The 13,128-nt window shown below is 38.6% G+C and overlaps 1 protein-coding gene across 1 annotated transcript in view; it reads right to left on the reverse strand.

Moving 5' to 3' along the window:
* Positions 1-13,128, reverse strand: part of cacna1g (calcium channel, voltage-dependent, T type, alpha 1G subunit) — a 174,152-nt gene that overhangs the window by 114,090 nt on the left and 46,934 nt on the right. The window contains exons 4-8 of the mRNA XM_052112236.1: positions 12,171-12,330; positions 9,105-9,396; positions 7,068-7,160; positions 5,436-6,210; positions 2,609-2,988 (exon numbers count right to left, since the gene is read on the reverse strand). Coding sequence (XP_051968196.1) covers positions 2,609-2,988; positions 5,436-6,210; positions 7,068-7,160; positions 9,105-9,396; positions 12,171-12,330 — 1,700 coding nt within the window. The remainder of the gene's footprint in view (positions 1-2,608; positions 2,989-5,435; positions 6,211-7,067; positions 7,161-9,104; positions 9,397-12,170; positions 12,331-13,128) is intronic.

Genomic DNA, 13,128 nt, shown 5'->3' on the forward strand with positions numbered 1-13,128 from the left:
TACAACTCTGCTGTTGAGATCTGCACAGGTAGTAGACCTGGGAAGTTTAATCAAGCATCACGGGTAGTTGGGAGGAGAAGTCTTAGGTAGTGCTCTGGCGAAAAAAATGAAATATACATATAAATATAACAACAGCTGGATGGAAGAATTTAATTTCATATCTTGAAGAAATAGCAACAATGGCCACGCCTTTTGCAAAGTGTGTCGCACTGATTTCAATATCGGACACAGTGGGAAAAATTACGTTACTCAGCACATTAAAACTTAATGGCACAATTTGTATGTATTTGTATTTAGCCTGCCTCTTCCATCCATCATGCATACGGAGCACCTATCCCAGTACCGGGGTTGACCTGAACAAGGCATACTGACACAAGCACTGGGCCTGGCGTCGAATTCCTCCACCGAATTTGATTGCCGCAGGTGCTGGGGAGGAATCCAGGGTTCACCGATCCCGGGAACTCATGTGGATGAAAGAGTGCACGTCTTCCATCAGAAGGGGAAAGGCGCTTGTGTGCCAGCGGTAGACCTGGCCAGCTGCCCACATCCTTACCTGTTTGTACCTACCAACACACGGGACAAAACTGGCTCAACCCGGAGATTATAAAATCTTGCGAAAATATTGGGTGTTGCCCAGCCACCTGCTCTACAGATGTCTGTTAGAGAGGTGCCATTGGCCAAGGCCCAGGAAGAGGCTACACTCCTGGTAGAGTGCGCTCGTAGTCCCAAAGGGGATGGCGCACCCTGGCCTGGTATGCCAACGTGATGGCGGCCACAATCCAGTGGTTAATCCTCTGTTTGTAGACAGTGTTCCCCTTCTGCTGTCCCCCGAAACAGACAAAGAGCTGCTCGGAGCATCTAAAGATCTCCGTGTGATCCAAGTAGATACGCAAAGTCATACCGGACACAGTAAAGACAAGGCTGGGTCTTCCTCCTCGTGGGGCAGCGCTTGTAAGTTCACCACCTGATCATTATAGGGGTAGTGGGATTGAACCTTGAGCACATTTTGAACACGAAAGCCTGGTCCGGGCAGTGAAAGGTGCACGCCATGACTTCTCAAGTTCTTCAAGCACCTCCGGGAAGAAAGGCACTGGGGCGGAGCGCAGCCGCGAGCAGTGCTCCGACCCCAGGAACCAATCATCAAGCCTTGAGGGTTCAGGGCAGGGTGGAGGGTTCCAATCTACCCCAACACTCATGGCAGCCTGGTAAGCATGGCCGTCAGCTCAGCGTCTGGAGTGGCTTTCCCTCTGAGGAAGGAAACCCGCGATCACAACGTGGCCATAGTCATGTTCTCGTAGTGCGGAAATGAACCATCCACGAATGCTGTCTCAGCGTGACTGGAGCCCCGACAAGTAAGGCAGCGATCGTTACCATCAGAAGTGGAGAGATAATGACCATAATTAGGAACTGCACATAAACGGAAAGGCATCTTTAAAAAGAAAGCGTCTTTCTTTCAGTCCCACTGTTTCTGTCAGTGCCCACTGTTTTAGGAAATACACTCTTTTTAAGGAGAAATATACTCTTTTAGCGCTCAACACGTGCTGCCGAAGCACCCAGGGGCATACTCCACACCTCTCTGTGTGAAAGGGGAGAAACCGCTGTAATGCGCCGTAAAATCCGGCAGCCGCGGAGATTGCCCTTTGCTTTCTTGCAGAGGTGAATGGATTGGAAGTGAAATGCATGAACACTGCTCGGCTCCGAAGAAAAAACCTGAATGAGTGGTTTGCAAATTCCACTCGGCAATTTTCATTCGCCTTTTCTTAAAACGTCAGAGGTGTTTTTGGCTCCCAAGAGTGACCCCTAGTGTCACTACATCGACACAATGTCGAGCGAGTGACAGATAGGGAACACGATATGTTATGGCTGATCATGTGCCTTGTACTGCTTTATTAATTAAACAGGAAAACTGATTTTCACTGTCCTTTTTGCATTGTTATAGCAACATTTCTAAGTGTAAATTAGGCTGCTTGAGCATTCAGTGTTAATCGAGTAATCGAGTACCCTGACAAAACAAAATTTATTGCAAGTGACATCTAAATTGAAAATATTATTAGACAGATTTTTCCAGGTATTGAAGAACTCCTTAGTAGATTCATATGAAAAATTTGAATATTTGAATATCAGTTCAGGAGACGTATCCAACTCTTATTTAATAATGTATTTCACAAAACAATCATGCTGCAGTTAAATTTAGGCTGGCTTGAGCATTGAGCATCTTTTCAACTTTTGTCTTCCGTGTATGGACGTGTTTTTAAAATGTCAATTGGTAATATTGAGTGGCTGCGACTAAATATATGATGTCCATAGGGCAACTTGTTAATTGTGAAACAGTGTTTTCTTAATTGCATGAATTGCACAGGTCGCCACTGGATGTTAGCCCTAGTCATCTTTAACTGCCAATGCAGTTTAGTATCTCTTTAGTGTCACATTTATCACCCCAATATTAAGTAGCCATACAGTGCAATAATTGATCAGTAAAGATATGGAGTAACCTGTACAGTTGTTTAGACCCAAAAAGTCCATTAATGTGCATGACCACAATCATTTAACTTATCAGTGTGGGTTTCCAAATATCGAATCAGAGGGAACAGCAGAGAGATGCACTAACCTGCTCATGGTACTCAATGCCCATGCTGAGTGTGTTAATGAGAATGGCGATCATTATTCCTCTTCCAAAGTACTTGCTGTCCACAATCTTGCGGAAAGTGTCACACACCAGCCTCCAGAAAAGCACCACCTTCGCTGCCCGAGCTCCTAATGCAAACTTCTTCTTCCTGTTGGGATCTCTGCTGTCCCGATAATGGGCATCCTGAGTGAACTCATACACTCCCTCACTGTCAGAGTCTGCCGTCTCATTCACATCCATTCCCTCTGACACATTGCTCATCAATTTAGCACAATAAGGACATGTCTCGGGATCAAAGGTCAAAGTGGTGTCCAAGTTTGTGCAACTGCAGTTTGTGGGGGCATCCTTGCAGATGATCTTGCCTGAAATTTATAAGAAACATATAAGAGAAAATTATATAGCTAATATCCACACTTTGTCTTTTCACTGTATTGTCATCCCCACACCCATCTTAAGATTCTGTATTTATGTACCCAATAGATCTTGGCATGTATGTATGGGTTTTTAAAGGTAATTATCTGATTTATCTACTTTATTTTTCATTTTATTGATCAGTTTTATAAAGTGGGATACAATGTCAAAATCTGGGATTAAAAATCCATTTAAAACTTATAAACGTATATAAACAAAACAATTTAGAATTTTGAGAACAATAAAACAAAGAAATGTTATAATAAAAATCTTCCCCGCAGGAAGCTGAAAAATATGGGGTGGACATGTTTTCTTTAGTGCTGGTACAAGTAAGAGCAAGGGATTCATTACATTGATAAGTAAACATCTAAAATTGAGATTAAAGTTAAATTGGGAAGAGTCATTATTAATTTTGCAGAATTTCAAGGGAAAGGTTGATATTGACTAATATTTACGCACCTAACAAAGATGATCAGGGCTTTTTTATAGATCTTGAAGGGATGTTGCAAAGCACTGGCACCCCTCATGATATAATATTGGGAGGAGACTTTAATCTTTTGATGGACTTAGTCCTTGTTGGCCCTTTAATGTATCCCTTTTGCAAAATCATGATTTCCAAGATATATAAAGCTAAGAGAGTATTTTTCTACCTTTCCCTCAGTGAAATAGGCTGGTGATGAAATTTTTACCTCGGCCATTGATATTAATTATGCTTTTAAAGAATTCTATCTTGATCTCTATAGTTCCAGGTCTTTGTCTACTGATGAAGATATTAGAAACTTTGTGGAACATTTAGAACTCCCTAAATATATGACTGACCAAAAAAACTATATTAATTCTGAGATAACCTTGGCAAGATGGCTTTGCTGCTGAATTTTTTAGATCTTATGCTACAGAACTGGCTCCACTTTTGTTAGAAGTTTATATGGAAACATTAAAGAATAGAAAGCTTCTGCCAACCATGACACAAGCCCGGATCAGTCTGATTCTTAAAAAAGGACAAAGATCCAAGTGAGTGTAAGAGTTATCATCCAATTTCCCTTATCCATCTAGACATTATAATATGGTTACTGACATCTCATTTGATACCGAAAAGGCGTTTGATATGGCAGAATGGGATTATCTTTTTAAGATTTGGGAATGTATGTGTTTGGGTGTGCGTTTATTGGATGGATTAATTTGCTTTATAGACACCCATTAGCGGTGGTACAAACAAATTGATTAATTTCAGATTACTTTACTCTGGATAGGGGTACCCGGTAGGGTTGCCCTCTTTCCCCATTATTGTTCTGTCATGCCCTGGAACCATTAGCAGACACAATAAGAAAGGAGGATGATTTTCCAGGCGTGATGGCAGGAGGTGTGGTGCGGTTATTATTCATCTCTGACCCTACTAGATCTATGCCTTGGCATTCTCCATAGAATAATTAATTATTTTTATAATTAATTTCTCAGGATACAGAGTCAATAGGTCTAAATCCAAAGCTTTGGCTCTGACAGTGTACTGCCCAAAAACAGCTTTCCAGCTGGGGACCTTCCAGTGGCCCAAACAGGGCATTTATTATTTGGTTATTTTATTCCCAGCAAATTTGTCTGATTTAGTTTATTAGTTAATAAAATGTTTTCGAGCAATGTGGACAGGTGGGCTTCATAACATTTATCGGTGATTGGGAAGGTTAATGTTATTAAAATGAATTATATTCCAAAATTCAACTATCTGCTACAGTCTCTTCCTGTAGATGTCCCCTCTCTAACTTCAAGCAATTTGATTGCATAGCGAAGTTTTCATTTGGAATGGTAAGCATCCCAGATTTCATTTCAGTAATTCAGTAACCTATATGAGACTGAGATTTCATTTCAGTCTCATATAGGTTACTACACTCAGTAACCTATATGAGAGTAGTGTGTTGAGATCCTTTGAAAATTTGGTTCAACATTTTGGAATCCCCAGATCTCAATTTTGTTTAGGTATTTACAGCTGCACCAATTGTTCTGTACTATTTTGGGGAATACACCCCCCTAAAGTGGCAGATACTATAGGAGTGGTGATTACTGCTTTTGGAAATGGTCATGAGGCATCAGTGTATTACTCCCTGCTAATTCAGAGTCTGGGGGACATATATAATCATTTTGTTATTTAACATTTTGCAAATATTGTTTTAAATATGTTTATTTTTATATATATATATATATATATATATATATATATATATATATATATATATATATATATATATATATATATATTATTATTATTATTTTTTTAAGTTTTGATGTTGTGTCTTTTCTTGTTAAATGTATTGTAAAATATTTAAAATATCTAACCGATATTTGTAATTTCCCATTTTAAAATACTGTGTCTCACATTCAGCTCAAGAAACTGTAAAAGTCCATTTACCTGGAGGACATTTTGTCTCTACCAGGCACTGGGAGGTGCTGATAGGAGTTGGGGGGATGTTTAGGTTGGTAAGGATACTAGCTGTGCAGCTGCCTCCTCCTGGCTCAAGGATTCTTTGTCTGAGCTGCTCTAATGACAGAGATGACTGTAACGTGGGATAGTTCTTATGGACTTGAGCTGCAAATGGCACTGAATTCCTCTTGTATGCCAGGAGCACTGTGGGAGAAGGTGATGGCCCATAGCGCAGCAGCTCGCGATGGTCTGGAGTTTGAAAGACACTGTTCAGAGATTCGGCACTGGCGGGTCCCAGTGACACTGGAAATGGAGAGCAGGGGTCCTGCTGAGGGATAATAAGTGGACCTGCTGAGTCCACCTCCGTTCGGACACTCCCATTGCCCAAATGATACTGGTGGTGAAGGTGATGGTGTTGATGGTGCAAGACATTGCGAATGGACCCCTGCCGCTGCTTCTGCCGACGTCTTTTAGTGGGTGGTGGTTCCAGCGGTGGAGAGGCACAGACCCTGAGGCCCGCCCGCCGACCGGCAGCACGGATGAGGTGCCCAATATGCCTGCTGGCCTTGCGAATGATGTGGACCAGGTATTTCAGCAGCTCGTCATAACAGCTTCCAGGCTCGGAGAAGCTATTAAGTGTGCTGGCGTTGGACCTGAAGCGTACTCTCTGCTCCTTCATAAGCTGACTCTCCCTTTGCTTGGTCTCAGAGAATTGTGTCGCTATGACAACTAAACAAAGGTTAATCATGAAGAATGAGCCCACCTAAAAAACAGCAGAGGGAGCAAAGTGGACCATGAACCGAGAGTGCTTCTTTACTCATTAACAACATTGTTAATGTAACAATAATAAAAGATGGCATGGTAAAACTAAAAGCCATAAAATCAATTGTTATTTCCTGTACTGAGATTACCAGTTAATATGAATCGAAATGAATAGATTGCACAGTCAGGGCAACTACATATTTAACAGAGATAACTGAAAAATAATTCAAACATTTCAATAAATATTTTTTACAACAATGAAGGGTATATGTTAAATGCCCCTATATGTAAACAACATGTCAAAAATTATGTGGAGAGCTATTTCTAATTTATACATTTGGCTATTTTAACTGCTGTTTCCTTGGAAAACCATTTAAAGAATGGCCTTCCCAGAAGAGTGAAAGCTGTTAAAACAGCAAAAGCAGAACCACCTCCCTATTAATGCCCATTGTTTTCAAATTAAATGTTAACAAACACATGTCTAGGTGTGGTGTTCAGGTGTCCACATACTTTTGACGTTGTTTATGTACCTTGATTATCCCAATAGTAAGCCTCAGTCAGAATCATTATGTGTCGAGTGACATGAACGCATGTTGTTCATTCCATTTTATCATAGCAATCCTTTTGTCAAGGCTAAACAAAACATGATTCATTGCATATGTACTGAACATATTACTTTTCTTCAAAAAGTTATTGCTGACTATTAGAAAATGTGATCTTTTGGAGATGATCCTCTTGTTCTTTTTCAGCAAGCTATCTTAGCCTGTCTGAGCCAGAGTAACAGTAAGTGTTATTAATGAGAGTGATAATCTTAAAATATATGCCCTGGCCAGCCCAGCTCAGCTCAAAGCCACTCACTATGATCAGGAGGATGAAGTAGATGAAATTGTAGAAGGAGTGAGAATCCATAACAAAGTACATGATGTCCACCCATCCCTCCAGAGTAATAACCTTCAGGAAAGAAGAACAGAGAAGAGGGATTCAAAGCAGATTATATGCAATTTGTTCAGTAAAATGCTATTTAAAAGAAAAAGCTTTTGCTATGATATAAATATAAATAGTGATATGCCGATAACCAGGCTATTGGGCAGACTGGTTCTTTGGACCATACGTGGCTACTGAGACATTTACATGTATGAATTTGGCAGACACTTTTATCCAAAGCGACTTTCAGTGCCCTTATTACAGGGAGCAACCTGGAGTTAAGTGCCTTGCTCAAGGACACAATGGTGGTGGCCATGGGGATCGAACCAGCGACCTTCTGATTAACAGTTTTGTGCTTTAGCCCACTATGCCACCACCACTCCACTCCAGAGATATCAGCATCAGCTCATAACATAATTCAGTCACAAAATATACCAATAAACTTAAACGGTTCTCTGGAATACTTGATACTTAAATTAAATACAGTAATTTTGTTTACATTTACAATTTGCTATCATTAAATTGCATTACATAATGTATATCATTATAATATCTGCCAGCAGCAGATACAATAATAAAAAAAACATGTATCTATGATTGTATGCACCAGTGATCATTTGTTGGTTCTGAATGCATGATGATTCAGGACAGATATCTCTGAGCTGGACTTAAAAACCTGTTATGCTCATGGGGGAACACCCTACACAGCCTTCATTCCTGGCTCCCTTTGATTAATCTGTCACCGATTAGGGGAGAATCAGGGGAATGCAAAACCGGAAAGGCACTTTGCATGCTATTTGCAGGGCAATTTGGGAGTGCTAGCAGGATGAGGAGCTGTCAGACAGTTAATACATTTTTAGATGCTGAAAATTAAGCACCTAGCTACAGAATTGGCTGCTTGCAAAAGGAAGATTAAGACATCAAGTCCTTCCAGAGTTTAGTACATGACAGTCTCCAAAATAATTAATAGATTCCTATTTTGGTTTGTTATAAACATGTGAAAAGTGGTCCTATTGAGGGTGAGTATGAGGCTTCCTTTTATTTCAATCTGAGATTAAAATACGTGGGTGCATACTGTAAGATGCAGAATAATTAAACCATATCAGCCTTTTGTGATAAAACATTTAATAGAGAGAGCTGATCCCTGCCACTGTCTCTATTAACTCTGAAAGAGCTAATCCAAAATCCAATGCAAATATTGAGCTTTGATATTTAAATGCATGGTCAGCCAGTGTCAGCAAGTGATATTGAAGTTTTGTAAGCACATAAAGATTTGTGGTCAGTCTCAGTTTGGGTCAATTTTGAGATGCAATTAAAAGTGCCAACACTGGTTTAAAATCTTTAATGCCAAAAATAAAAAAAAAAAATAAAATAAAATATATATATATCTATATATATAGATATATATATAGATATATATAAGTATTTTTGTCTGGCTTTCCAGTAAATATATCTAAACATCCAAAACTGCATTCAGTTATCTTAAATTGCATTTATTTTTCTTACCCTATTAGCAAATGGCTTCTTTTATTTATTTTTTTTTATTTTTTTTTTTTTTTATTATTGTTTTAGGCATAAACCTCACTACATTTAGTTAGAATAGTGAAATAAATCTTTTTGCCAATGGTGTTAAAAAAATTCAAAATTCAAGATACTGTATATCCTATTAAATATATATATATATATATATTATTTCACTATTCTATATTATGTATGCAATTTTGCTTACCAAGTAAATTTATATTGTTTTAAGAATGTTAAGATAAATTTTGTATGGAATATACTGTAAGACAAGTTATTATTTATGCAGATTGTATGGCTGTGAAGCCAAATTTATTAACATTAAATTGCAACTCTAAATAGCTGAAGCATTCTAAAACTCTTTTGCCTATAGCCTTATTTGTACAAGTCACAGAATCACCAATACCTTTCTTGGGATTATAGAAGAGAAGCATCACAACAGACACTAACCTGAAAGATGGCAATCCAGGCATAACCAATGTTGTCAAAGTTTATGGCCCCCTTGAAGGGATTAGCCTCGCCGGCAGAACAGTTGGTGTAATATTGGTTCCAGTTGACACAGGTGGTGTTGTCTGTGTTATTGTAAGCTGCCATGTCCAGCTGGCATTGTAGGCCCTCCTTGTGGAGCATCGGGATGGCGTTGCACATACGCATGCCATTCTCCCGTGGCTGAGAACAGATGAATGGGTTTTCATCATCGTTCTCTGTGTGGTAATAGTTGTGCAGGTGTAGACTGGTAGGACTGGAACAAAAGATAACATAAAACACAACAATACTTAAAAGTAAAGTTCACCCAATAAAATTACAAATCTGTAATAATTTAATGACCCTCATTTTCTTACAAACCTGTATGACTTTATTTTGTGGAACACAAAAAGAGATGCTAAGAAGAATGTTAGCTTTAGTCAGAATTTGCTTTCAATGCATCATTCAATGAAAGAGAATTGTGACCGAGGCTTACATTATCCCAAATATCTCCTTTTTTGTTTCATCGAAAAAGGTAAATTATCCAGGTTTGTAACAAATTGAGGGGGAGTAAATACTGATATAATTTTCATTTTTGGGCAAAATATCTTTTTTTTTTATTTTGTTTGCAGATCAACAATAATAAATAATGCATTGTAAAGTCAGGTTTAAGTGTAGGAGTGGACACCTAGAAGAACTGTAAATCTTGTTTCCAAATTGATTTTTTGGTGAAATATTGTAAAACTTGTATTTTATGCTTATTTTTGTTCCTTTTTAATATGTACTGCATATATACATTTACAAAGTAACACAACTCATGCAGATGATTTTAGTCAAGGTAGTCACCGATAGTAAATTTCTTGTGAATGAAAATGAGGACGTGAAGGATAGGTTTATAGTCTTTTTAATGGGATATACTGTTGTATACCTTTTCTATACTGTTGAATATCTGTTTCCATGGTGTGTCCAAACATTTTGGTGGACAGAAACTATGGAAAACATGGGCTAAAATAATAAAACTAGATTATAAGGTGAAGTGTGTAATTTATGTCCCTCTAGCGGCAACAAATGGAATTGCAAATGTTTTCAAACAGTTTTCCCAAACATATCTCCCTCATCCATTAGTCAACTAGTTAGTCCTGCCCCAAACTCGCACCACTGGTTGAGCCAATGTTGGGCTGGTCAGGTCAGTCAAATGAACAGGGGTGCGTTTCTGAAAAGTATCGTTACGCAACTATGGTCGTAACTTCCATCATTACCAACAAAGTTCAACGATTTGTTGTTTCCAGAAACCGTAGTTCCAACGAACATTCACAAACAGCAGTGCAAAGTTACAGCTTTGTACGCTGTGGCTTCTATATCTTTTATTCCATAATAATGATATATATATATATATATATATATATATATATATATATATATATATATTACTTTTCATTCCGTCAAGTATTTGATAATATTTACATGCATTTAAAAAATAAAATGACTTATTCAGGGTTTTGCAGAAAGCCTTTCTGAAATGTCATGCAAACACAAATGCAGCCATTTAAAAGCTTAAAGTCTGTTAAGAGAAAGTATTTTAACACAAGCAGTTTCTGTCAGAGAACACAGCTTCAGTGTCCATGTTTAAGCAGAAGTGCTGTTTTGGCTGTGTTTCAAAAGGGATAAATCATCCTCCGAAGGGCACTTCATAGGGAGAACAATCATAATAGATAGATCCAAACTGAATTGTCAATAAAAATGCTTTAAAGGGAATAAAAAATGACTGGGGTGGTTGGAGGTTGGGGTTGAGGATGAATGCTGTGTTCAGCCAGAAATCAGAGCAGACGGGGAAGGGTGGAATGTTGTTATGGACCATGTGTGACACGGACAGGATAAGCTGTTTCGCACCGTCTCCAGGATGCGTGCGGGGTCCGAGTTGGGGTGACAAAGCTCAATTTTGGGGTGGTAGCAACAATTATAACATTAACAGAATTAAATACAACACATCTGAGACAGTACAACTGATTAAACTGACTGTTTATCTATGCCTCACAGCCTTGTTTTCATTAGTGTAAATTTAAATATGGCATCTATCCTGACAAAGGTTTACTATTCAACAGATTACAGTGCTTTCTGTTATGGTTTCTCCTAGGGTTGGGAAAACACCAATTTAAGCCCTTGTCAGGCTGTGGGGAGATCAGCGTTAACTATCTCCAGAGGAGAAGTGCTTGAGCAAGGCCTAGCATTAATGGCATTTGGCTCTGACAGTGGATAATTGGGCTGACTGTCAACACAAATTCACCTCAGAGAAAAAGTGCCATGGCGAATTAGCTGCACAAGTACCTTCAATTACCACTGGGACAAATCCTAGCCTCCCAAAGAACCCTGCCCCTTGAAATATTTATTTCTTACGAGTAATTGAACAGTTTAAGACTGTCTTAATATTACATAATCGCCGCTGCTAGCCAATCTCTGTGAGGTAGTTGATTCCTTCAGCACGTTGTGTTAGCCAGGCCATGTATCCGTAAGGTCTTATTCCTGCTCTCAAAGAAATGATAGCTGTGATGTTTATGGAGCTAGATAGTAAGAATTTTTTTTTATTAATTAATTGCTGAAAATGATGGGAGGAAAATGATTAGGATCCCATTAGCTAATTTGTATCGCTCGTTAAGCATTAAGTACAAGTTAATGTCCACTACAGGTTTACGCTGTTCTTACATTGTAAATCTAGTAGCGGGGCTGTGGTCAACACCATAATAATAAACCAGTGTATAGCAAATAAAGGCATTGCCATCTCTGTAAAAGTTTGCAATGGCAACACTAAAAATATTTTTAGTCATTTTTAGCTGACCTCAAACTAAACACCTGCATATATTTAGTGTCTTACTGAATAAGTAAGGACTAGTTGTTCTCCACTGATAACCTTTTCAAGCATAGTCCTTTATTGTTTTGTTATTGACCAATAAAATTGTGTTTAAATAGACCAGGTGTTGTAATTTGGTCTCCCATCATTACAATAATATTTTCATATTATAAACCTTCTTTTGAGGCCAAGGCATTTAAACTCACAGGGAGAAGTTTTCAGGGAGAAAGCAGCGGTTGCGAAGGAGGCCGGCCCATAACTGAACCCCAACAATCCCAAAGATGAAGAAAACAAAGAAGCAAAGCAGCAGCACATTGCCCAGCATGGGGAGAGTGTCCAGCAGAAGCGTCACCAAGATTCTCATGCCTGCAACACAATGAAAGAGAAACATTATTTAATCCCTCACAAACACAAATATACACTCAGAAACTGATGTTTTAATAAAAAGATACTGCCACAAGCATATTTATCTCATAAAACATATGAAATTATAGCTGTGTGATACACTGAATGCATTGTTCCCTTCACGTTTATGAGAGCTTATTGTAAACCTAGTACAAATGTTTATACGGCCCAGTAAAATTCTCTGTCCACCAAGTTCTGTGTACTATTCCAGTTTTTCAGACACTGCTGCATGGCTTTTACAATATATCTGCCCTGTGTCACCTCACAATGCCAGCTGACTGGAGCATAAATTATGAAAATAATTTCCTGTTAAGGGTTTGGCTGGTAATTGGTGGAGAAGAGTAATCCAAACCGTGCTCCCTGGCAGCCACCAGTCTGTGGATAATAACTGTAGCTGACAGTAATTTTCACATTTGGAGGAAGAGTGAGTGGCGATAAGCTGTGAGGCATCAATACCAGCCAAAAAGAATGAATAACAATGGATGACAAATTTATTCTTCTCTGATGAGATGCCCTGATGGAAAGAAAAGAATATTTAATGGTAGGGAAATTAAGAAACGTAGTCAAGTGTTTACCAGTGTGTTTTTGTTTACTTGTAATTAGGCAACAGCGAGTTTCGAATGACAATCAAGGTCTCTGAAATTCTGAGCTTTTATTCCAATTATGATGTGTTTCTCATGGATAATCCACTGAACTGAGATTTCTAAACAGAAAATCACTTCCAAACTTCGGTCATTAATCATTAAACTCCAAATGACT

Source organism: Xyrauchen texanus, chromosome 40 (genome assembly GCF_025860055.1).
Source record: "Xyrauchen texanus isolate HMW12.3.18 chromosome 40, RBS_HiC_50CHRs, whole genome shotgun sequence".
Lineage (NCBI taxonomy): Eukaryota > Metazoa > Chordata > Actinopteri > Cypriniformes > Catostomidae > Xyrauchen > Xyrauchen texanus.